This window comes from Saccopteryx bilineata, chromosome 2, assembly GCF_036850765.1.
Source record: "Saccopteryx bilineata isolate mSacBil1 chromosome 2, mSacBil1_pri_phased_curated, whole genome shotgun sequence".
In the NCBI taxonomy this organism is placed as follows: domain Eukaryota; kingdom Metazoa; phylum Chordata; class Mammalia; order Chiroptera; family Emballonuridae; genus Saccopteryx; species Saccopteryx bilineata.
In genome coordinates, this window is record NC_089491.1 from 119,176,758 (window position 1) to 119,203,542 (window position 26,785).

The 26,785-nt window shown below is 44.0% G+C and overlaps 1 protein-coding gene across 3 annotated transcripts in view; it reads left to right on the forward strand.

Annotated features, from left to right (window-relative positions):
• The window catches only part of TMCC3 (transmembrane and coiled-coil domain family 3), a 280,996-nt gene that overhangs the window by 206,933 nt on the left and 47,278 nt on the right, over positions 1–26,785 (forward strand). The window contains exon 1 of one of the 3 annotated variants that reach the window (XM_066257736.1): positions 340–609. The exons of the other annotated variants lie outside the window; for them this stretch is intronic. Coding sequence (XP_066113833.1) covers positions 532–609 — 78 coding nt within the window. The 5' untranslated portion in view covers positions 340–531. Of the gene's footprint in view, positions 1–339; positions 610–26,785 lie in introns of those variants that run through there. 3 annotated transcript variants of the gene reach the window in all.

Below are 26,785 nucleotides of genomic sequence, written 5' to 3' on the forward strand. Positions count from 1 at the left end.
CAGGGCCTGGCACTGGGCAGATTCCCAATAGAGTGCATGTTCAATTTAAAAAATAACCTGCAAGCATATAAGGCAAGCCTCAACATTTTGTCAAAAACTTCTAAATATACAAATAAGTCAACAAATAGATGTCTCTCAGCTTCTGAAGAAAAAGAAAGCAGTGCAGGAAAGGGTGGAATTAAGTTTCAGCAAAGGAGGCAGACAGAGGAGTTGCACCTGGAGAGGGTCTGGGGCCTCCGCGGGACGCTCCGGGGAGGCGGGGAGAGGGAAGGGGGAGGAGACTCTCGCGTCCCGGCCCCGCCTCCCCTCCACCCCGCGGTGGCGGTGGCGGTGGCGGTGGCGGCGGCGGTGGCGGCGGCGGCGGCGGCGGCGGCAGCGGCGGCAGGCGGAGGGCGGCAGCGGCAGTGGGCACCATCTGCAGCAGCCCGCGCCTCCCGCTCCGCCGCGGTTCCGGGGACGACCCGAGCAGGGCCGGGAGCTCGCGGCGCGGTGGCCCCGGGAAACGGGAAAGTTCGCGGCGCGAGCGGCAAGATGCCGGGCAGCGACACGGCGCTCACTGTGGATCGGACCTACTCCGACCCTGGCCGGCACCAGCGCTGCAAGAGCCGGGTGAGCGGCGGGGTTGGGTGGCGGCGGGGACGCCGGCCGAGGGGCGAGGCCGAGGGGGCTTCCGCTCCCGCGTGAACTAACTCTTCCCCCGCGTTTCTCTGCCTGTCGCTCGCTCTCCCTCCCCTGCTTCCCCGGCCGGGCTGCCCCGCCCCTGGCCGAGCTGGAGGGGCTGGGAAGCAGGGCGTCGGAGCCCAGCCTGCGGCTCCCGAGACCCCAGGTCCACCCACTGCTGGGGCACAAAGCAGGGCCCGGGCCGCCGACGCCCGCCCTCCGCCGTCCTCGGTCCCCGCGCGCCTGCCCCGGACGCCGGGTCTACCCGACGGCCGCGCTCCCCCAGGATCGCCCGCCGCGCGCGGTTCGGTCGCCGGGGAATCCTGCCGCGCGCGGCTGGGACGCCGGGAAATCCCGCGTCCCCGCGTCCGAGGTGGGACAGCCTCCCTTCCCGCTGCCGCCGTGTCTCCCGCCGTCGGGGTTCGGGCGCCGGGCAGGTGGCGGCGGGATCGCGGACAGGTTCAGCGGGAGTGGAAAGTCAGTCTTCGCGCTGCCTCCCCGGAGTTTCTAGCCGTGCCGAGCAGGCGCCCTCTCCATTGTTTGCAGGGTAATTTGCTGTTGCTGATTTTGGCTGTGCGCGAAAATAGCTCTTCTGAGCAGGCAGCAGAGAGGAGCCATACATATAGCACTTCAAAATAAAGACGGAGGCGGAGGCCTGAGCGTACCGGTACCTCGGGGGTGAGGGAGCACCCCCCCTCCCGTCCCGCGAGGATAACTTTACCCTCCTGGGCCGTTGAATGGTCCAGACTGGGCTCTCCATTTCCCCCTTGGCCTACTGAAGTGCCATTTGGAACAGCACCTCTTCCACCTTGGCATTTGTTCTTTGTCCGCGATCTCAGCATTTGAGTGTCAGCTTCTCTGTATAAAGTTCACGGAGGTAAAGTCATAATCAGATTCGGGCCTGCCACCTCCTAAATGGAGAGGCCAGCCGGCTAGGAAAAGTGAGAGCAGGCACAAAAATGTGTTGTCGCCCCATGTGCCGGGTATGGGTGTTTAATCATAATTTAGAGAAATAATCAGCCCAGAAGTGAAGTGACAAATTCCTAGTATGTTTACTTGTTTTCCTTTAGCATCTGTTAATCAATTAAACAGAATGATTTAAATTTTTGCAGATTAAATTATTTGGTGGAATAATACCTCTTGCATTCACTCCACTCTCCTCTCCCAAAAGAATTCTCCCATTTTTTGCACTTTTCTTTAAAAGGTTCATAACAGCCTGACCAGGCGGTGGCGCAGTGGATAGAGCGTTGGACTGGGATGCGAGGACCCAGGTTTGAGACTCCGAGGTCGCAAGCTTGAGCGTGGGCTCATCTGGCTTGAGCGAAAAGCTCACCAGCTTGGACCCAAGGTTGATGACTCCAGCAAGGGGTTACTCGGTCTGCTGAAGGCCATGGTCAAGGCACATATGAGAAAGCAATCAATGAACAACTAAGGTGTCACAAGGAAAAACTTGTGATTGATGCTTCTCATCTCTCTCCGTTCCTGTCTTTCTATTCCTCTCTCTGACTCTCTGTCCCTGTAAAAAAAAAAAAAAAAAGTTTTATAACAATTTGTTATGAAAATAACCAGAAACTCCATCTGGAAGAAAGCATCGAAAAAACAATTTTTGCCTGCACTTAGAAATTTTGGGCATCCTGGCTGGTTGCTGAGAGCATCATTTGGAAACACCAAGATTGTGGGTTGAATCCCCTGTTGGGACATATACAGAAGCAATCAATGAATGCCTGGCTAAGTGGAACAACAAATAGAAGCTTCTCCCTCTCCTTTCTCCTCTCTCCTCTCTCCTCCTCTCTTTCTCAACTCAATCAACTAAAAAGTTTTGGAAGGATGACTGCTGGTTAACAGTTAACTATGAAAAAGGTGAAGGTCTTTATCTCTAATGCATTTGTAATTGGGGTAGTCTGTAGTCATGTCATAGTTGGCAAGCCATTTCAGACTTGAAAGTGTGGAAGCTTGGTTTCTCTTGTCACAACTGTGATCATCTTTGTGTAAACAAGATTAGTAATCTCTGAGGGATGGATGGCTCACTGTGAGCTCATTTACACGTTTTGGCAAAACGCACAGAACTCACTGTTTATAATCCATAAAATGGTGGTGATAAAATTTGCACCTCAACTACTTATCAATGGAAAGTGGCAAAGCAAAGGAGTGACTTGACGGCAGACTCAGTTTCTCTGCTTTCTTGGCTGTTCCTTTTCTACACTCTTCTCTTCTGTTGCAGTGCCATAACTGTATGTGAAGGTTTTTGTTTTTTTTTTAATGATTTTAGAGAGAGATGTCAATTTGTTGTTTTACTTGTTTATGCTTTCATTAGTTGATTGTGCCCTGACCAGGGATCAGACCTGCCACCTTGGCGTATGGGGTCAGTGCCCTAACCAACTGAGTTACTTGGCCAGGCCTAACAGGATTTTTTCCCTCCCTCCCTCCCTCCCTCCCTCCCTCCCTCCCTCCTCCCTCCTTTCCTTCCTTCCTTCCTTCCTTCCTTCCTTCCTACCTACCTACCTACCTACCTACCTACAAAATTGTGTGATGTGTAATGAGATAGTCATACACTGCTTAACAATGGGATACACGTTAGTTCTGAGAAATGCTAATCTCATGGGCAAAAGTAGGTTTACAGTTGTTTGTATGGAAAATAAAATAATAAATAATACAAGAATTAACTGTTTCATGTACTTGCAACTGTAAACCTTCTTTTGCCTACTGCTGTATAGTGTGCACTTACACAAACCCAGATGGTATAGGCCAGTGGTTTTCAACCACTGGTCCAGCAGTTGAAAACCACTGGTATAGATTATTGTTCCCAGGCTACAGCATGTTACTGTACAAAACAATGCAAGATTAAATCAAGAAGAGAAAATGATGCAATCAAGAGACACAGTATACATGAGATGTATAAGGCTACTGCCGGCATAACTCAGCTACACATTTTTTTAATAAGTAGAAAGAGTATACTTTAAAAGAATGATAAAAATATAGTAAGTAAATAAATAAACCAGTAAGTTATTTATCATTATATATTATTATGTACTGTACATATTGTACGTGCTCTACTTTTATATGAGTGGCAGTGCAGTAGGTTTGCTTATACCAGCATCCCCACAAACAAATAATGTGTTGCACTATGGCTTCCAACAGCTAAGATGTCACTAGGCAATAGAAAATTTTCAGCATTATAATTTTACAGGACCATGGTTGTGTACATGGTCCATCATTGACCAAAATATTGTTATATGGCACAAGACTGTACCTGATTTTTAAATGGATCTTGTGTTTAAACTGAGTTAGATATTATGGCATATACTGACTATTCTAAATTATTTTATTGGGAAAACAAAATCTGAGGACTAAAAGAAATCGAACTGAAGATGGCTAGAACTTTTTTTTTTTTTTTTTTTTGGTATTTTTCTGAAGCTGGAAACGGGGAGAGACAGTCAGACTCCTGCATGCGCCCAACTGGGATCCACCCGGCACGCCCACCAGGGGCGACGCTCTGACCACCAGGGGGCGATGCTCTGCCCCTCCGGGGCGCTGCTCTGCCACGACCAGAGCAGCTCTAGCGCCTGGGGCAGAGGCCAAAGAGCCATCCCCAGTGCCCGGGCCATCTTTGCTCCAATGGAGCCTTGGCTGCAGGAGGGGAAGAGAGAGACAGAGAGGAAGGGGGGAGGTGGAGAAGCAAATGGGCGCTTCTCCTATGTGCCCTGGCCGGGAATCGAACCCGGGTCCCCCGCACACCAGGCTGACGCTCTACCGCTGAGCCAACCGGCCAGGGCGGCTAGAACTTTTAATGGACAGTAATCACAAGTTCTGGGGTGGTTATGCTAAGATCCCTGTTTAAACTTCTTGACTGTCTACCTTTTAGGAGATTTTTGTTGAGACACAAATAATAGCGAGAACTAACAGAAATTTTGTTGCTGACTTAGAACTTTTCTCAGGTGGAGCTGATAGAATTTTAAGTCTGTCCTTAAGGTTGCAATAATAATATCCACTGTAATGAGGGGAAAGTACCAACCATTTTCCTGTGCAGAAAAGTATTTATCCCATTAGATGATTCTAGCTCCTGTTTTGTGGGACTCACTTAGATGTGTAGGTATAAAGACATATTTTCTTTACACTCAGAAAGTATGCAAAAGGAAAAACATCAAACAGTATTAGGGTTTAATTTCTTGATGTCACCCTTTCATTGGTAATAAACTATCCAATAGAGCATTTTAAAAGAACCCTTATGTTAACTTGTTTGGCAAATTAGCTCCCCTAAAAACCCTATAACTAACGAGAACAGGCAGTACATATGAAGAGTTGATGAACCTTTCAGAGATGTGCAGATTCCTCCTTGAAAGACCTAAGACTGTAGGAAATCAAATTCTTGGTTACCAAATTGATCATATTTTTCTTTCTTTTTTCTTTATTTAGTTCAAAATTGATACTCTGTGGAGAGAACAGGGAAAATACACATCTCTCTTGATGAGCTTGGTTAAGCCTTTGAAGCTGGAATAATAATGAGGCAGTTTACTATTTTAACATTGGAGAAGTCTATTTTTACAGCCAGGTGGACTAACCTAGATTCCACCCCACCCCCCACCCCCCAGTGAAAATGTAATATAACCAATGAATTCCGTGATTGTCTCTAAGCTGACAAGTCAGGATCATTCACATTTTTATATTTCATCTGGGTAAACTCAGAAATGGTGCGTGTTAACTTGATGCACATAATATACCCCTATTTTAAAAGAAAAGAACATACGTAATTAGACTCCTACTTATTTTTTTCCTGCCCTAGATAGTTAAAGCCTATTGTCTTTTTAAGAATACAGGCAGTCTAGTTTTATTAGTCAATTATGCGCAAATCAAATTTTTTAGTTCTGATTTTAAATGTTCTAATAGGCTACCTTCAGAAGCTTTTTCATCCTTATGGAAGGTAAATAATTTTTTTCTTGTTCTGTTGGTACCACCACTAATCAGAACTTGAACCACCCTGAGTACTTATCCTCCCCCATCTCTAAGCTATCAGCCATTCCACAGGGTCTTTCTTTCATGTTTCCCTGGACTAGGTTCATTCCTCCTGTCATCTCCCATCTTAGTTTAGTCACTTAGATCTCGGGAAGAGATAACTGATACACTAACTTCCTCATTGCTCTGTGATTTCATCAACTTCCATTCTCTTGCCTGCAAGGACCAGAGTATTCTGCCAACAGAACCAGTTTCATTAGATTGGCCCCCAGTAGACAGATCTTGCAGTAATGCTGCTGACTCGTGGTGGGATCTTGGACCCTGTCAATCTTTCACTGTGTTAGTTTCCTCTTCCATGTCCTACGGGTGTTACCTGGGATAAATGCAGTAATTTCTATGAAATGTCAGGTACACAGTAAGACTCAGAGATGGTAGCCATTTTTGTTATTACTATACCAGATGTGATCAAACACTTGAAACTGGGAGAACTGCTAATCTTGGGAACAATATAGTTTTTTCCTGGTATTTTTAGCATTTTGTTTCTCTTCCATCACATTGTTCATGTGTTTATAAACTATAGACACTGGCACTCTGAGCACAAGAGGCTTCATTCATTCACTAAATATATTGAGTACCTTGTCTGTGCTAGCTGCCATGCTAGGTATCAGTAATATAATTGTGAGTGAAACAGCCTGGCCTCTCCAAAAGTTTAATGTCCAGTGATTGTATCTTATTCCTACTTGTGGCCTAGGAAACACCCTTCTTTTTTACAGGAAGAAATGATGATAATAAGTACACGTCTCTAAACGTCTGAAGAAAAACCCTGTGTCAGCCATGGTGGCCACCTGAGGTTTAAGCACTCTGTGGTTTGGAAAGAGATCCAGAACTGTGTGCTGAGTAATGGCCAAAAGCAGTCGAGGAAAAGAGGATGTCATAACCCTTCTCCCAGTGGAAATAGTTATGCAGTGAGATGATCCCGTGCTTACTCCCTGGGCAGGAACGAGAGTGGGTGGAAACAGACTTCTATTGTAGGTGACACTGACCTAGTGAAGTGAACTGAATATTTCGTGAGTGTGCTTTGAATCAGTGATCTGCTTTCTTCTGACGAGTTAATTAAAGGAACGGTGAATAATGATGAGTCTTCCGAGTTGGAATTTTCTTAAATTTAGCATGGATCAATTGGTGTGGTCTGTGTGTTTTGAGCTATGCTTTGCTGCAAGCTCACCAGTTCTCCCTCTAGAGGAGAACAAATTGCCAGCCACCACCAGCACGGCTGCTTGTCTCACATCCGCAGTTGAACACCACAGCAGCTGCTACCAACTTGGATCGCAGGTTCTGTTTTGCTTCTTTCAGACCCACTGCCCCAACCTCCAGGGCTGCTGTTAAGGTCAGAAATCAATCTAGTCCCTCTGGATAGAAATTGCTCGCCTCTTGACTTTGGAGAAGCTGCAGCTTTCAACCCTGTTGTTTCTTAATATGTTTTTATGTTTTCAGAGGAGGGAGGTGGTGAGAGAGAAGGAAGAGAACCATGAATCACTGTCCTGTGAATCAGAATGAAGACTTTACACTTCTTAGAAAAGGAACATCAGGATATATGATCAGTGCATAATCCAGCCACTCTGTTGACTTTGGGGGAGGGGGGTGCTACTAGAGGGAAACGTGTTGCTGATTATTCATTCCTCTGTAAGGAAGCAGAAGGAATGTAAGTGAAAAGAAGAATCCAGTAGCAGTGTTATCGGTCTGCACTAAGTCCTTCCTATACACCAGGCATAGTATCCAACACCTCAAATGCACTATCTCCTTAATCCCCATGATATTCTGTTTATAGTTACATTTCACAGATGAAGGAGTTGAGGTCCAGGCAGGTAAGTATATAATTTGTTCAAGATCTTGTGGCTATTAGGAAATGGTAGAGCTAGCGTTTGAGTAACCCAGAGCTAGTTCCAGAGCTTACACGTTAACTACTCCCCTGTCCTCCGCCTCTTTAGTGTATACTGGAGAGCAGTTCAGTCTTTCTAAATCTGTTGAGTGCTTAAAAGTGGATGTGTTCAACTTCCAGGGTGAATTGTGTGTTCAAGATTCTTACAGTATAGCACTTTGCAGTCTTTTGCATATAGTTATGTATCCCCAGTAAACATTTGATGAATTAAGGATTTATAACAGGGGTAGTCAACCTTTTTATACCTACTGCCCACTTTTGTATCTCTGTTAGTAGTAAAATTTTCTAATCGCCCACCGGTTCCACAGTAATGGTGATTTATAAAGTAGGGAAGTAACTTTACTTTATAAAATTTATAAAGCAGAGTTATAGCAAGTTAAAGCATATAATAATAATTACTTACCAAGTACTTTATTTTGGATTTTCGCTAAGTTTGGCAGAATAAATCTTTATAAAACAACTTACTATAGTTAAATCTATCTTTTTAGTTATACTTTGGTTGCTCCACTACCGCCCACATGAAAGCTGGAATGCCCACTAGTGGGCAGTAGGGACCAGGTTGACTACCACTAATTTAGAGTGATAATCTAGGAACTTTTCATAATACCTAAGCCAGTGGTTCTCAAAGTGTGAGCCAGGGTGCACTGGTGCATCCTATGGTATTCCAGAGAAATATGTGCCTGTTGGGGACCAAAAAACAAACAGGGTTTTTGGAGTTAGATTTTTGGTGGACAGAGGTGTAGGGAATTGGCTGTAAGCTGACAGTCTGCCCAACCCCCCACCTCACTTGCCTGATTAGGTTGCAAAAGGCTGTTAAGCTGTGATGCTGGTATACACTACCCCCATGTTCCCCAGAAAGACTGGAGGCAAGTTTCTTCTATCCTTTGTTTGGTGTAAAGTTAAGATGATATGTATGGTGGGGGTTTTCTGCACTCAACACAATTAAGAGTAAAAAGAGAGGAATTCTTTAATGTGTTGACGAAGAAATGAGAGCTTGCCTTTCAAGTACATGCCCAAACATTGAAGAAATCGTTAGGACACATCAGACTCATGTTTCTCATAAACACAAGAATGAAGAAACTTAACACATTCGTGCCAGCCTGCCAAATTTAAAATATATATATATATATATATATATATATTAAGATAACTTTTTTGTCATTTTTTAACCCCTCTTTTTTATGAATTCTAAAAAGCATAACTCAAAATATATAACATAAAAATATTTTTTAATGTCAGAATAAATTTAATTTTGTTGTATTTATTTTGTTTAATTACCATAAAAGCATGCTTGGACTTTATTTTTTTTCTTTAATATTTGACTTAATTATTACAACACATTTCTCAGAAATGGTGCGCCTACAATTATTTGTAGAATTTTAAATGCACCCTGACTACAAAAAGTTTGAGAACCACTGACCTAAGCTATAAGAAGTCTGCTGATAGTTTGGGGAAGTCTTAAAAGTTGTTAAATAAACTCATGATTTAAGAACAGAGTTGTTTTGTTTTCTCAAACACATTTTCTAGCCTGGTAATTTGACCTATGGAGGACGAGGAGTTGAAGAACGTGACAAGAATGGTTCTTTCTTGTTGCAATCTGGTCTCAGTAGATCTCTCTGTAGGACTCAGTCTGACTGAACTAAAGGTGTGGGCTTCCATTCTTACGGCAGAAGGTTGTAAAGTTAGACTTAAGGTTTTACTATATTAAAACTGGAAGGGAGTTTAGACATTAACTCCAAACCATTCCATTAGCAGATGTAGAAAAGTGACACCCAGCCAGACTGTAACTAATAATGACTGATTAGGACTAACTGTTATACCAGCTTCTATCTCAAAAGAGAATTCCTTAAAAGAAAACTGCTTTAAATATTTTAAAATACCAAGTTAATTGCTAAGTTATATGGGATAAATATCTCAAAACTAAACAAGGTAGAACACGAATTAAAGATTTTTTCAGTAGAGAATTAATTGAACAGATTAAAAATTTTGTGAGTTTTCTAGGTGGAACAAAAGTGAATTTAAATGATTTAGTGCTAAGCCGCCATCCTTCTGATTTTATTTCCAGATTTTATCGGAGCAGGGATAAAGAGGCATGACGCACGATTCATGTATCAAACTACTTAGCTGCTCAGAATCTGCTGCGACTTTTTAAAAATTATCATTTCTGGACCCTGGCCAGTGACTCAATGGATAGAGCGTCAGCCTAGTGTATGGACATCCTGGGATCCATCCGTGAGGGCACACATAAGAAGTGACCATCTGCTTCTCTTCCCCTCACTCTCCCCCTTCTCTCCCTCTTCTTCTCTCACAGCCAGTGGATTGATTAGTTCAAGCATCAGCCCTAGGCACTGAGGATAGCTTGGTTGATTTGAGCATTGGCCCCAAACGGGGGTAACTGGCTGGATCCCGGTCAGGGTGCATGTAGGAGTCTGGCTCACTATCTCTCCTTCTCTCACTTTAAAAAAAAAAAAAAAAAAAAAAAAAAAAATATATATATATATATATATATATATATATATATATATATTTCTGAATGAGGTCTCTTAGTCCTTTTTTTCCCTCAAAATAAAGTTTTGAGAAATGAGTTTGTCTTTGTCTTGCCTTTCCATGTGTTGAGGTAGGAGATTGGGAAAGAGCATATGCCAGATGCACAGCCGTGGAGTAGATAGATGTGTCTTCTATGCATTTAACTTAGAATTCAGCCTGAGTCTTCTCACCTCTGAAGCTCTCTGTTCCTGTGAGTCTCTCACTGAGAGCATCTTCTAGCACCAAGTATACATTTTAAAAATTGAATTTATAGGGGGGAAATGGTGATAGTATATATACTTTTCAATACAACACAGCCCCTACACACACACAAAAGTATTATCTGGTTCTGCTCCGACCCTGGGGAAGACAGGGAGGGTTTGTGGTCCTAATGAGGAAAAGTGTGTGCGGTACCAACCCCCAGTGATGTGTGTCTCTGGGGAAATTCTGCATGATTTATTCCTTATGCTCTGACTTGAGAGCCCAATCCTGGAATAAGACGCGGCTTTACCACCTAGCACAAGACTCTTCTGCTTAGATGTTCCCAGGCCCCTCGAAGTCTACATGTCACACTTAATTCATTCTCTCAAATGTCCACCCCATTCCTGGTTTTAGTATCTTCCCATGTAGCCAGTCCCCAAACAAGATGCCTGGGAGCTTCCTTGGTCAGCCCACTTTCACACCACATCCAGTGTTTACTTCTGAAGTTTTCTCAGTCCCCCTTCTCTCCTTGTCCCCAGCATCACTGCTTTGGTTACTTCTAGATTTGAGGTTAGACTGAAGGGTTGAGAGTATAGACTTGGGGGTCAAACTTGAGTGTCAGCTCCTCCACTTACCAGTGGGAAAACCATGACAAGTGGCGTTAGGAAGCCCATTACAGCATTTGTTGTTCTGACGTTGAGTCATTCGTTGTCTTCCAGAGAGTGTCCCAAACTTCAGTCATTCCCACACCTACACATAGCTTCATACCACCTGTACAGTTACTTTTTTCGTATTTCAATCTACTTCGTATTTCAAAATCGATTCACTCCTTAAAACTCAAATTTATTTTTAAAGTATCAGTGTTACTATTCTAGCTAAATATGGCCTGACCCTCTTAGCACTAAACACAAACTTCCTGCTGGACTGAACCAGCTGGGATTGGGTTGAGGATTGTCTTCAAATCCCTTGCTCCTGTGATTCTTGTCATTTAATGCTTTTGTTTTATACCACCTTAAATCAGAATCATTTGGGGAAACACTGGTTCTAATGTTTCACCTCTCCTCGTTCTTTTATGAAATACTTCCTTTTAGACCCATGGCCTGGAATTTGCTCAGAAATACTTTTTCATGGCTTGTTATGATTTGGGTAATTGAGTGTTGGGTATAATGAAAGCCCACCCTGGTAAGGTGAAGGCAGTCACGTCTTGGTGGGAGTACTCTGGTGGGTGGGGTGCCTGTCCTGGACTGTGTCTGTAGCCTTCTGATGACTTGAGAGACACTGAGGCAATGGAAGGCCTTAGACTAAAGAGCGGACCATCCAAAAGGCACAGTTCTTTGGGAATTTCAGGCAAGGACAGAAAGTGGTGGGTGGAGGAGAAATTTAAGCTCTGGTTTTCTCAAGTGAATTTGAATCTAACTGAGATGTGTATATAGGATTGTTGTAATATGGGGAAGTTACATGGTGCTGCAGCCTTTCACAGAAATTTTGATATAAGCATTTGTCTAAAAATAAAGTCTGCCCTTAGTGAAAACTGTGCCTCAGCTCCTCAGTATATTTACTCCAGCGTGTGCCGCTGTGTGTCGAGGCCCAGCGTCCATTCTTTCTGTCTCTGTGAAGATGTTGTGATGATCCAGAAGGCCTGAAACTCGGCTCCAGATAGTCAGTGGTGTGCTATTTTAATCTCACTAATTGGAACAGGTGGCCTCTGTTTGAGACTGAAGCACTAGCTGGCATAGACTTTAATTGATCTGAAAATATGAGGCCCATTCAGTAAGAGCTGCTTGAGCTGTATTGGCATCAAAGGGCTTGAAAGTTTTGACCCCAAAAGCACAGAAGACTAAGAAAAGATACAACAAATGCAGTTGAATAGTTTGCTGCTTTGATTCATTGTTAGGTGTAGAGCTAGAGAAAGCACTCGGTGGAATGAAGCATGTCCAGACACTCCAGAGGCTACTTGTAAATATTTCTCCTGTGAGGAAAATGTCAAAGTATCTCCTTTGAATCCACCCCATAAGATGGAGAAGAAGACACCATGCTGTCCTTGTTTTCTTATGGACATGAGGTAAAGGGGTATTTATTTCTGGGTGTTTCAGCTTACCACAAATGCCTGATTGAGGTACCTTAAGACGGCTGTAATGAAGTCAGAGATGGGCTCCAGATTATGAACTTCTCCAACTGGACCACTCCTTTGTTTTTAGAGCAAGTGTATGCTTGGCATAGTGTCTTGTCAATATCTTACTTTAAATCCTCCAACAGGACCAAGTCCCAGTTTCTTAGCCTGGCATCCAGAGTGTCTCATCTGATCTCTGTCTTTTCACCCACTCTCTGCTCTGAGCTCCTGTATCCTTCTCTGTGGACTGCCACGCCTGGTCTCTGCCTGTTTTCACATGGGCATGGCTGTGTTCTTTTTATCGATGCAGGGAGCCATGTAGTTGGGGCTTTGTAAACACTGAATGAGGGTATGTTGTGAAGTTGCCCTGTGGAACTTGAGAAGTCGGAAAATGTGCTACTCGATGCAGATTGATCTGCCTTGCTTTAATTGCTGAGCAGGGGTTGCAGTGTGTGGGTATTTCCTAACTTATTTAACCATTTCCTTATTGGAAGACATGTGTATTGCTCCCAATAAGGCACTTTAGTGACTGCCCTTGAACGTGCTTTTTTGCATGTGAGGAGTGTTAGTGTGCCGTAGAACCTCAGAATATATAACCTCAGAAGTGAAATTTCTCAGCAAAGGGCGTAGGCGTTTTAAATTATGATATTGCCAAATCACACACTGTACCTACTTTGTGTCAAACACTAGGAGCTGAGGGCACAGCAGTGAACGGAAATGATAGTTTATATAACCACCTATGTATGAACATGCTCAGTTCACATCTTTGACACCATGTGATAGAAAGTTTTTGGATCCTTGCCAGCCTGATTAGGTAAAAACTGGTAGCTCATTCAAATTTATATTTTTCCTTATACAGATGAAGTTGATTATATTTAAATTTTGAAATACAGACCCATAGGAAATTTTGCAAAAAATAATAGTACAGAGATGTCCACATGCCCCTTATCCAGAATCTCCCAATGGTTACATAGATAGTATAGGAGGTTGATCATACTTTCACAATTAAAAAACATTTGTATTATCTGTTTTATGTGTTATTTGTATATTGGGTTATTAGTCCTGTTAATTGACTTGTAGAAGTTTTTTATTTATTAAGTTGTTTTGCACATACATATTTTCCAGTTTGTCATTCCTGACTGTATTAATTTTCTACTGTTGTGTAACAAATCACCGCAAATTCAACAACTTAAAACCATACTGTTGGGCAGCTGTGTTAGGCTTGCTCGCTGGTACTGGCTGTAAGCACTTTGCTTGATTAGTGCGTGAGCATCTGGCAGGGGCATGTGTGTATGGCCTATATAAGGCTATGGGTGCTTGCACTCAGGGATTGTGGGTGGCAGATTGCCTGCTCGCCACTGTGAGGGGGCCATTCTTGCTGTTTCTTTATCTGAGAAGCAGTTTCCCCTGCCTGTGTGCTCATCCGCTGTTGTGAGACTATTAAACAGGAATGGCCCAACGCTTTCCGGCTCTGCAGTTTCTCAACCGTCTGCCCGAGTCCAGTGTGGACCAGCCTGGCCTCAGCCACCGGCATTACACACACCCATTGGTCATCTTAGAGTTTCCATGGGCCAGGAGTCCAGACACAGCTTACCTGCGTCTTTATATCAGAGTTTCATCAGCCTAAAATCAAGGTGTCAGCCAGGACTACCCCATCTTCTGAGGCTTAATATCCTTTTCCAAGCTCACTGGTTCTTTACCATTGTGGGGAAACACTTGTGTTAGGCTTGCTCACTGGTTTCCCAGCTGCACATACTTTGCACAATTAGTGCATGAGCACATGGCAGAAAGCCATGTGTGTGTCTCTATGAAAAGCTATTTCCCTCAGGGGCGCTTCTCCCAGATCGCTCTCCTGCCACTCAAGGTGTGGTTCCCTGACGCCCTCAGCTGCTACTGTGAGGGCTCCCTTGCTCTCCACTGTGAAAAGCAGGTTCTCCTTTGTTTACTCGCTCACCTGTCTCTGCGAGCCTCCAGTAAACAGGATGGCCCGTCGCTTTCCAGCTCCGCAGTTCCTCTGTCCTCTGCCCGAATCCCATGCGAACCTGCCTGGCCTCAAGCACCAGCATTACAGTTTTAAAACAAATCAAAACATATATTTTTGGTGTATTTATTCTGGATTGATATTCCCCCTTCCCCCAAAAACAGGATTTGAAATGGGCAGTTGGAGAACTCTAGCTCATTCATCTAGACACTTTCAAATAGACGAGATTCCAGTATCATTTACAGGAAGAAAGGAAAGACCAAAAGATAGAGGAGAAGAGATGGTCAAGTTTGTTGTTTTTTTAGAAGTTGGCTTTCAGTTCTCTTTTGAACAAGATGTTACTTCTATTTGCTATAGAATTCTGCCCTTCCACTGTGGGGCAGCTGTGTTAGGCTTGCTTGCTGGTTTACCTGCAAGCACTTTGCTTGGTTAGTGCGTGAGCACATGGCAGAGGCATGTGTGCATAGGCTATATAAGGCTATGGGTGCTTGGCTCGAGAAAGCGGGGTGGGGGGGGAGATTGCGGGTGTGTGGATTGCATGCCTGCCACTGTGAGGGGCCATTTTGCTATTTGTTTCCCTGAGAGGCGGTTTCTTCTGCCTGTGTGCTTGTTTGCTGTTGTGAGACTTTATTAAAAGAAATGGCCCAACCCTTTAACGCCTCAACAGTTTTTCTACCGTCTGCCTGAATCCAATGGGGACCTGCCTGGCCTCGGCCACCAGCATTACATCCACATATTTGCAAAAGCTGTTACAGGATAAAGAATGTATATTGTTGCTTCTTAAACCATCATTGCTGCCTTAATCACTTGTGGTCACCCTGGCAGCTAAGGAGATGGATGAGCAGGAAGCCAGCCTGTGTTCTTTGGGGAGCAAACTGCTTTCAAGCTTGTCTTCCTCTCACTAAGTGTATTTAGCACCCTTGTGCCGCCCTTGGTACTAGGAAACTTAAGTTGATTTGTCACTCAGGTTAAGATAATGGATACAACAAGATTTCATGTTTGTAGGTAATAAGCTATTTCTTTATTTGGCTTAATTATTTTTATTTGTAACTTATTCCTATGACTTGCTAAATATCACTGGATATTTTGTGGTCTGTATATGCACCTATGTTAATTATTGAGAGGTTCACCTGCCTTGTAATCTCTGCATCTGATACAGGGAGGTTGAAACTGTTCACTGTGTCCAGAAACTAACACTTAACGTTTCATAAGCTGACCCAAGAGCATCTTGATGTTGGAATGAATATGCTTTTATTACATGTGCTTTCATTTGGGAAGAGCACTATGCATGTAAAAACCTTCTGACTTAAGCAAATTATCAAGTAATATTTGTTGTACAAAGCCAGCCAAACTTTAAGTCCTATGCCAAGCAGTTTAGAGTATTCACTGAATTGGTGTCTGTTAGGTAGGTATCTGGGTAGGCACCAAAAGTGAAGCGAGCTTTCTTTCATTAACAGGCTCATTTATGACCTGTGACCACCTGGGGAACCGTGGGAGCTCTTATTCATACCAAATCATTTTCTGTCTCCAGCACCAAGAAAACCTCTGCTGTTTGGGTGGGTAGACACATACTATATTCTACTATTGAGAAATTTGATGAGCTCAATATTAGAGCCATTTAGAAGTGTTGTAGGCCCTGGCCGGTTGTGCAGAAGTCCCGGGTTCGATTCCCTGCCAGGGCACACAGGAGAAGCGCCTATCTGCTTCTCCACCCCTCCCCCTCTCCTTCCTCTCTGTCTCTCTCTTCCCCTCCCGCAGCGAGGCTCCATTGGAGCAAAGATGGCCTGGGCGCTGGGGATGGCTCCTTGGCTTCTGCCCCAGGTGCTAGAGTGGCTCTGGTCACGGCAGAGCGACGCCCCGGAGGGGCAGAGCATGGAGGGGCAGAGCATCATCCCCTGGTGGGCGTGCCAGGTGGATCCCTGCCAGGTGCATGGGGAGTCTGTCTGACTGTCTCTCCCGTTTCTAGCTTCAGAAAAATACAAAAAAAAAAAAAATAGAAGTGTTGTAAATACTTGGGGCTCAAATTAAGTTCTTATTTTTAGAGAAGGGCTTAAAATAAGAGCTCTTCAGCCTTGTTGCTGTTTAAGGACAGTTTTGCAAATAGCCAACCATTTCAGCAGACATTTCTGAAGCCTTTATTTCTTTGAGAAAATAGGTGAATGAGATAGTCTTATATTTATGTGGCTTTCTTTTAAATTAAATGCCGATGCCTTCTCAACCTTTATTTTTGAAATAATTTGATGCACATTTGAGGTTATTTCAATGGTAACAGATTCGCTAAATAAGAGTAATAGGTTGATAGCCAGAGACACTAAATTTGTATAAAAAACTTGATATTTTGCACATTTCAGAAATCACAATAACTTTGTTAGTAATTCTTTAAAATAATTACTCTTTAGTTTATTTACATAATAGCCTAAAATGAGCCAGTATGTTTTTCTTAGGCAGCTAGCTTATTAAGCTCTCTGTGGAATTTAATTTTCTTAAAGTTATGCTTGCTTTGCTTGTTGAATTTAATTTGAGGTGGAAGTAAATGCAGTGACATCAGATTCCAAAACTCTAAGGTAATGAAATGGCCTATCAGAATCAGCAACTTACACCATGTTTAGAAGTAAACCAGATTCACAGAGGGGAGAATATTCTGAGCATGAGGAAATCTTGGATCAAATACTTATCCAAGTAGTTCTGGTTCACTAATTAGTAGACAAATTTATTTTTTAATTTTTTAATTGAATTTATTGGAGTGACACTGGTTACAAAATTTGATGTTTCAGGTGCCCAATTCTACAACACATCTTCTATACACCATATTGTATATTCACCACCACCCCCAAGTCAAGCCTCTGTCCATCACCATTTACCTTCCCTTTCACCTCCGCCCCCTCCCCCCTCCCCCTCCCCCTCCCCCAGCAGTCACCACACTGCTATCTGTGTCCATGAATTTTTCCCTTACTTTGTCCTTTTTTTGCTCAATCTCTCCACACCCCTCACTCAGCGCTCCCCCCAACATCTGTCAGCCTGCTCTCTATGAGATTTATTTTTAATTACTAAATACTTCTAACATGGAAATACAGTTTTAAAAATATGATACCCATATACCTACCTTCTCAATTTATTAGATGTTAACATTTTGTCATGTTTGCATCAGATTTATGTCACTTGTTTTTAAGCAATAAACGGTCCCAGATACACCTGTCCGGATGCCTTCCCCCTTTCTGCTTCCTCAGAGGTCTCTGTAAGCTCCTGAAGTTGTTGTGTGTCATTCCCTGCATGTACTTATTATACCTTGGCTGAATTCATAAGATGACTTGAAGTGCTTGAAGTGGGCAAGGCCCCAGCTTGAGGTCTCGGTAGAAAAAGAGGGCTTCTTCTGCCTTTACCACGAGCTCTCTTCCTTGTTCTAGGTGTTTCCCTGTGCGCCCAGCGCTGTGCTAGGCCCCGAAACCAGTCAGGTGTGGACGCTGCCCTCGAGGAGCTTAGGCTGGGGAGGACAGACCTGAAGACAGATGAGGACAGTAATCCAGGGAGCCCTGGCCTCAGTTGGGAAGAACTGACCCAGAGCCTACCCTGAGAGGCTTTAGCCCAGGAGGAATAGGGGTCAGCTTACCCCCCTCCCTTGTTGGTAGGACATTACTGGCATCAGAGGAGAGGTTGCCATGTTTGAGGTTTTAGACTACCTCTAGACCTTTGATATGTATTTTCTATATGTGTATCTCTCTATATATTTTTATATATCCTCATGCAAACAAAATACTAAATTATGGGCATCACAGATAGGTTCTTTGATCTGACTCAGATGGAGGAAGGATGCTGCAGAAAAAGGAGGAATGGAGATGTTCATTGTCATGGCAACCAACAGGTTTTTATAGTGGAATACTGTCTGTGTAGCCCAAACCAGGCACCCCTTTTTTTTTTTTTTTGTAACTACAGGAAAGAGACTGACGCACACCCAAGAAATAATAGTACTGTCTCTCAGTGGGGTTTTATTTGGTTTTTGGAAATAGTGTTTTAGTTCCTTCATAGAATTTCAGAGCCGAAAGCTGCCCTTAAAGTGCCTTGGCACCTTACCTCTCAGGTGCTGTGGCTTTCCCATGATCGTTGTGTGTCGCCCTCATTCCCACACCCCCCTCCCAATCACTTGAATCCACAGGCCAGGAGTTTTCAAGGGACTCGAAGGAGTTGTGAGTTGGAGTTTGGCAGCCATTATGCACTCTGTGGCAGACACCCCCCCCGGAGAAGCACCCCCTCTCCCACCCTTTGAATACTTTTGCTGACTGACCATGTGAGATCGCTTCTCCCCCACCCGTCGCTCTCCAGACCCAGCAGATGCTGAGATGCTGAGACTGGCTCACTTCTCCCCATCACTTTGGAGGCAAATTCAAAGTGCACGCTTTGCTCTCTGAGAATTCCTAGAGAATTGAACCCTCCAGGTTTTCTTTTAGTATTTCTGGTGAATCCATAAACCTAGGCCACAGAAAGCCAGTGTGAGAAAAGAGCACTTGTGTGGATAGGTGGGGCTTCCCATGGGAAAAGGGGGGCCTCCCCGACTGAGTGCCCCAGCAGAGTTTCTGGTTGAGTAGCACCTTGAGAGAAAACAGGAAGCAGGCCATCCTGTTTCTCCCCTAACTGCTTGGTCTGAGGAGTCCGCTTCACCCAGGATGACACCTGGGATGGGAGCTCTGGGACCACTGGCTGTACTTCCTTGGACAGCAGCATTGAAATGTGGTGACTGTGCCTCCACGCATGTGGCATGGAAAAAGAGTCACTAGGGCACTGGATTTAAGAGTTTCATGGCACTGGATTTAAGAATGAGCTCCCTTGGGTTGGCTTCTTGCCACCCCATACCAGCTCATTGTCCCCTCTTCACCCCTTTGCCCTTGCACCAGGTCAGGAGCACAGCACATGAGAGATTGCAGGCCAGAGTCCATGCGTAAGCACACAGCTGTGGCTCATGCTTGGAAACATTCTGCTCTCAGCCTAATTCAACATGTAGGAATTGAGCACCTGCTATGTGCCAGGTATTCCAGGGACCAAAACAAAACTCTACCCTCATCAAGCTTATATTCTGGTAAGGCAAGGAAGACAACTAGACCAGTAGGTAAAACATACAGTATTTAAGTGTATGATTTAAAAGTTGTCCCTGGCCAGTTGGCTCAGTGGATAGAGCGTCAGCCCAGCGTGCCAACATCCAGGTTTGATCCCCGATCAGGGCACAGAGGAGAAGCAACCATCTTCTTCTCTTCCCCTCTCTCTTCCTGTTCTCTGCTTCTTCCCCTTCTCTCCCTCTTCCCCTCCCAGAGCCAATGGCTCAACTGGTCTGAGCATCAGCCCTGAGCTCTGAGGATAGCTTGGTTGATTCAAGCGTTGGCCCCAGGCGGGGGGTTGCCGGATAGATCCTGGACACATGCGAGAGTCTGTCTCACTATCTCCCCTCCTCTCACTTAAAAAAATAAATGAATAAAATAAAAGTTAAATGATAATAAGTGCAATGCTGAAAAACAAATCAAGGCAAGCAGGCTGGGAAGGGCCAAGGTAGAGGGAAGCAGTTATAAACTAGGAGACTCAAGGAACGCTCTTCCCAAAGATGTCATTGAGGGGGAACCCGAGGAAGTGAGCTCTGTAGCCATCTGAGGGAAATGCATTCCAGAGAAAGGGGCAGGCAGGTGGACCCCTTGCAACCTCAGTGTGCCTGCTGTGTTTGAGTATCAGAGAAGCCACATGGAAGGAGCAGGGTAAGGACACAAGGTCTAAGAGGTAGTGAGGAGGCCAGTTCATGGGTCAACACATGCTTTACAAGGGTCGCCCTGCCGCTGGATCAAAGGAGGGCTTGAGCTGGCAGGGAGACCTGGGAAGAGTGGGGAGAGGGGTTTGGACTAGGATGCTAGTCATGGAGGTGATAAGAAATAGATCTTTTAAGAAAAGGCCATTTAAAGCCCTCCTTTGCTGTGCTAAGCGCTCTGAGAGGGCAGCATAATGCCAGGACTTGGTGGACAGCGGCCTGGTTTTTAAATCCTCACAAGCTGTGTGAGGTCATTTTAGGCAATTTGCACAAACCATTTGAGCTACAGTTTCCTCATGGAAAACGTAAGTATAATTCTTAGAGAAGGCTGCTGAAGGCTTATGTAGTAGGAGGGTCTTCTCTGACTCCCGTTTCCCATCCCACACCCGATGTGGGGGCTCCCACAGTACTTACGTCTGTTGGGAAACCAAAATTGTCACTTGTGGTTCGCTTGTCTCTCTCCCCACCAGAGACTGGGCAGGCAGGGATTGTATATCCAGTGCGGACACATAATGCCAAACAAATGTTCAGGTGGAGAGAAAAATGAAAGAAACAAACAAGAAAGACTGAATTAAGAAGTTCATGCATAGGTATTAGCGCAATATCTGAGTTCACACATTCCAACAGGCAGCAGGGCTTCTGTTCAGAGTCTAGTGTTGAAGGATGTCAAATGATTAGTTAAGGCCTTGGCTACATTTTTATTTAAATAAGTCTCATTAGGGAAGACTACTCGTATTTCCATATTTTAAAATTTATCTTCTCCCTGCTCTTGGCTTGTAGAAAAGTATTTGTTCAGAGATGCTAATTGATGTTTTTACTTAGGTGTTCTTAAGAACAAAGATTTCGTTAGCAGATTTCACCAACAGACTGAGGAAAAATTTCCCCAATATTTTCTTAGGCAAAATTTCAAACAAATATATATATATATATATATATATATGAAATACAAACATAATAACAATATAAATTAAGATCAATTTAATATACAGGTATCAGGACAGTATGGTAGTGACTACTACAGGGCAGGGGTTGGTTTGTTTTGAATTTGGAATGCTTCTCTTACCAACTACATCATACAGAAAGACTCAGTTCATTAATTTTTCTGTTAGAAAAATTGTGTGTGACCCCTACGTTCCCTGAGAGATCATTTGGGCTTCATCTAGAATTCTGCATCATTTATAGTTAAAGTCAATGTTATGGGTTGAATTGTATGCTCCCCCTCCACCCCTCGCCAAAAAAAAAAGTGAAAGTCTGCATATTGCGATTTATTAATAAGAAATATATATTTGGTCTTTGTCTCCATTTCTGACACAAAGCTCCTAAAACCCTTGGGATTTCCTAAGTGATGAGAGTATTAAAACTGACATGGGTGTCTTGTTATTCATAGAAATAAGAGTTTTTCAACCAAACCTGAGTTTATGGTAATAAGGTGACTTTTGGAAAGCCCCTAAGGAGAGAGCTGTTTGCCCCAGAAACTAACTTGCAGCCCCACCCTCCACCTCCAGGGAGAGGAGAGGGGCCACAGGGTGATTTCCTCACTGGTGGTCCATGGTTTAATCTGCCATGACTTCATAATGAGGTCTCCAGAACAACCCAGAAGGATGGGGAGAGCTTCCGGCCGGTGACCATGTGGAGATTTGGAGATAGTGGCTCACCGGAGAGGCCATGGAAGCTCAGCACTGTCTCACATGCCTGCCCTATGCCTCTCTTACTGCTGGCTGTTCCTGAGTTAGATCCTTTCATAATAATAAGGTGATCAACTTTTTTACAATCAAAAGGAGGACAAACGTTAATTGAAAACAATATTGTAAATAAAAGAAACATTTTATTTATTGCAACAATAATACATTATAATATGATAAATGCATAATAAAAACATTAGTAATATTTTATATTGTAGTTATGCTTACATGCCTAGTCATTTTTAATAATAATTATAAGAAAAAAGTACTCATTTAGATACAAATACATCATATCACACACAATGGATGGACTCTGCATTGATCGAATACATACATTTACAGATTAGTCTTCCAATATCAAAAAGGAGGACATGTAGGAGGACACTTTTTGAGGGAGGACGGAACTTACAAAAGAAGGACTGTCCTCCCTAAAGGAGGACAATTGGTCACCTTATTAATAATAAACCACTAATCTAGTTAGTAACTGTTTACCCAAGTTCTGTGAGCCGCTCTAGCAAGTTAATCAACACGAGGGGAGGGAGCTTGAGAACCTCCAATGTATAGCCAGTTGGTCAGAGGCACCGGGAACAACCTGGACTTGCAGTTGGTGTCTGGAGGCTGGGAGGCAGTCTTTAGGACTGAACCCTTGACCTGTGGGATCGGATGCTATCTCCAGATAGGGAGTGTCAGAATTGAGTCAAATTGTAGGACACGCAGCTAGAGGTGTGGGAACCCCCCCCCCCTCTCTCACACACACACACACACACACACACACACACACACACACATTTATTGACCAGATGTATGGTAGTAGTTGAGAGAAGAGGAGACATAGGAGTGAGTTTTCCTTTACAAAGCCCTAACCCCCAGTGGCTCAGAATATGACCTTGCTTGGGAATGAGGTCTTTATATTGGTAATTAATAGAAACCATTAGGATGGGCCCTGTTCCAGTATGCCTCAGCTGTGTCCTTAACATAAAAAGAGAGAATGTGGAGATAGATGTGCACAGAGGAAAAGGCGGTGTGAAGGCAAAGGGAGAACACCTAAAATGAGAAGACAGAATTAGAGAGCTTCACCTACAAGCCAAGCAGTGACTGTGCCACCCAGAAACCAGGCTGGAGGGACGGAGTGGTTCCCTCCCTGGCCCTGTCAGAGGAGCAAGGCCGTGCCCACACCTTCATTTCCAGCCTCCAGAACTGTGAGACAATAGATTTCTGTTATTTTAAGCCACTCAATCTTTGGTACTTAGTTAGGGTGGCCCCAGGAAACTACACTGTCAGCCCATGTGTTTCCTATCAACCCACCCAACTAAAGAAATATCTGTTAACAGGAGTGGAAATGCAGAAGACCATCACAGTGCTTCATTAGGAGATGGCTATTATTGTTATGACCCCCCCCATGCAGTTCTGTTAATATTCTTTACCATCTAACTAAATGTATTATTTTAAATTGTTTGTAGCAAACTCATGGAACCCCAAGAATATGTCTGTGGACCCCGTTTGAAAAATCCAGGTATAGGAGTAAGAGAAGCAGCTCAGATTTGGGTTCTGAGTCTACATCCTGTCTGCCACTTTGCAGCTCTTGGACCCTGGTCACCTTGCATAATCTCTCTGAGTCTGATTTGCACTGTAGAGAGGAAAGGACATCTGTTTCCCCTGGACATTGTGGACTGAGAACGAAAAGAAATGAAAACTTTGGCCTTGGCCGGTTGGCTCAGAGTTAGAGTGTCGGCCTGGCGTGCAGGAGTCCTGGGTTCGATTCCCAGCCAGGGCACACAGGAGAAACGCCCATCTGCTTCTCCACCCCTCCCCCTCTCCTTCCTCTCTGTCTCTCTTCCCCTCCCGCAGCCAAGACTCCATTGGAGCAAAGTTGGCCCGAGCGCTGAGGATGGCTCTGTGGCCTCTGCCTCAGGTGCTAGAGTGGCTCTGGTTGCAACAGAGTGATGCCCCAAATGGGCAGAGCATCGCCCCCTGGTGGGCGTGCCAGGTGGATCCTGGTCAGGCACATGCGGGAGTCTGTCTGACTGCCTCCCCGTTTCCAGCTTCAGAAAAATACAAAAAAAAAAAAAAGAAATGAAAACTGGCATCAAGCCTGGCACACAGCTGATGTTGAGGGAGCGACTGTGGCACAGAGGTTGGGGTGAAGGGAGGAACAAAACATGGAAGCTGAGGAAGACTCAGCTAGCATGGGATGGATCCTGACTTGGCTGACACACTGGCGCTGACTTCAGTTTGAACAGTACCTGAGAGGTTTTGATCCAAGTGGTTTCCCCTCAGATAAAATGCTGCAGATTCCCTTGTAGGGGGCGGGGTGTGTGTGTGTCAAAGAGCATTTGGTTCAGAAATGAGAGAAAAGTACCTTGTCCAGCGTCAGGTGGTCTTGTCCCCTGGGCTTCTTTATTTAATAGGACAGCCAAACACACACACACAAAAATTGGTCGTGCTGGTTTTTCTTTTTTCTCTTTTTAAAGTAAGAACTTTATTGAGATGTAATTCACATACCATACCCATTTTGAAGTGTACAATTTAATGGTTTTTGGTATAATCACAGAGTTGTGCAGTCACCACCACAATCAATTTTAGAATCTTTTCATCACCCCCGGAAGAAACTTCATTCCCATTAGTAGTCACTCTTCTTTTCCTTGCTCTCAAACCCCGAGGCCAAGGCAACCACTAATTTACTTTCTGTCTCTGTGGATTTTGCTTTTTCAGGACATTTTCTGTAAACGGAACCAGACATAATGTGGCCTTTTGTGTCTGGCTTTAAATCAGCATGATGTTTTCAAGGTTCATCCATGTTGTAGCGTGCATCAAAGCTTCATTTCCTTTTATTGCCAATTAATATTCCACTGTAGGGATAGACCACATTCTATCGGTTCAGCAGTTGATGGACACTGGAGTTCCCACCTTTTGGCTGTTATAATTAATGCTATCAACATTTGTGTTAAAGTTTTTGTGTGGACATATGTTTTCATTTCTCCTGGGTATATAACTAGGAGCAGAATTGCTGAGTCACAGGGTAACGCTGTGGCTAACCTTCTGAGGAACCGCCCCAGTATTCTCCTCAGCAGCTGCATTATTTTATATTCCCACGTGGGAGTTCGTGAGGGTTCGGAGTTCTGCTTATCTCCAGCAACACTTGTTATCTGTCTTCTGTTTATGCCATCCTAGTCATTGTGTTTTTGAATTCATTTTTGAAATTTCTTTCAATGAAAGTAGTTGTTGTCATTATACAAGGAAATAGGTAATATATTTTTTAGCTGGACATCTGGCATAATTAATAATATAATTTCAAAATTAACTTCCATGCTTTACCACATTCCTTCCCACCAACCATTGGGTTGAAGTTGGTTATCCAAAACCAGGATTGCATAGAGTAATAGCTGTGAGTTGGTTGGCTTGGCTTTGACATGCACAAGAACAGGCATCGAGGGTTTCATGGCCCTCCCCAGTCCACAGCCCAGGATTGGAAGGTCCTGCCAGCAGCCAGCCTTGTGAGGGGCAGTAAGTGGCTGGTTCCGTGTCATGTTAGCTGAGCACCAGGACAGTCGCTTACGATTCTCCCAAGGTTGGCTACTGCTATGCAGCTGTAGTAGTTATTACGGGTGGGTACAGCCAGAACTGGCACTTTGTGCCAGTAAAGATAGACTCCATGCCCTCTTTATAGACAAGCTTTATAGGCTGCAAAATCTGTCGTAAAGAACAAGAAGCCTAACAAAATGCATCGCACCTGTGAGGCCCGAAATAAATGCCAGTAAAATAAATGGATAGCTTTGGCTTTGAGAGCCATACACCAATCTAGCATGGCGGCTTGAGCGAGCCCCTAAAGCTCTCGGAGCATCGGTACCTGAACTGCAAAACAGACATGGAAATGCCTTTGTTGCAGGATTCTCATGATGACAGCAGAGTGCTTTGCTCGCAGTAGGCACTTAGCAGATGTTCGTTCTCTCTCCTTAGGCAGCCCTGCCCTTAGTGTCCGAGTTTGCTCCACAGGTTTAGTCGAGCACCTGATGTGAAAGAACACAGGGCCGATTGTACTGTTCAGCTTATCTTCTCTTTACAGAGAAAATGAACTCTTGGCAAAAATTAAATGTTGGTGGACATGAATATTACAATTTAGTAGCTGCTGAATGACACATGTTTACTAAGCAGGTACTCATATTTCAGCCAGTTTGCCTAGAAGAAAAAAAAAATGGAAGAAATATTAAGAACATTGTTACCCTCTTTGCCAGGTACTTACTTATAAAGTCATCTTTGGAATTTCCCAGCTGAAAATTTTTTGCAAAGCATTGGCTAGTTTTGGCTCCAGAGTTCAAGTTAGCCTGCTTGAAAGTTTGAGCTTTAGTGGCTATAAAAGGGCTGGATTTTTTTTTGGAGTCCCTGTGCCTTAGAATTTTTTAAAGAAAGAGCTGTTCTTCTGGTCAGTAGGCCTTTTTTTAGATCTGCAAGGAAGTCATAGTAACAGGCTCCATGTCTGACTGGGGTCCATGGCAACCAGGGGTTGTGACTTTATTAGAGAGTCGAGTGTGCCAAAAAAGATAAAAATCAGAGGATGGAAAGTGTCCGACCAGATGAATGTGTATTTTGGGCCATGTGCCCTGGAACAGAAAGGTTTCCCATTAGTCTCCATTACAAATTTGAATTCCACTAGGCTTTCATTAGCTCATAGGGGTCAGTGATTATTTCCAAAAGATTGTCTGCATCTTTGTTTTTATTCATTCATTCATCCTTTTATTGTATCTTGGTAAAAAATATATATATATTTCTTTAAAAATTCAAAATAGTAATGGTATCAGCCTAACTGGAGATGATTTCAAAGGTAGAAAAGAAATGTAGCATACTGTTTGTGAAACTGAGGACAGCTGTGAACTGGGAGACGTGTGAGAGAGCCGGTGAGGGCGACCAGACCGGGACTGAACCTCCCTCGGTTCAAGCTTGCTGTGTGGCGTCAGACGGG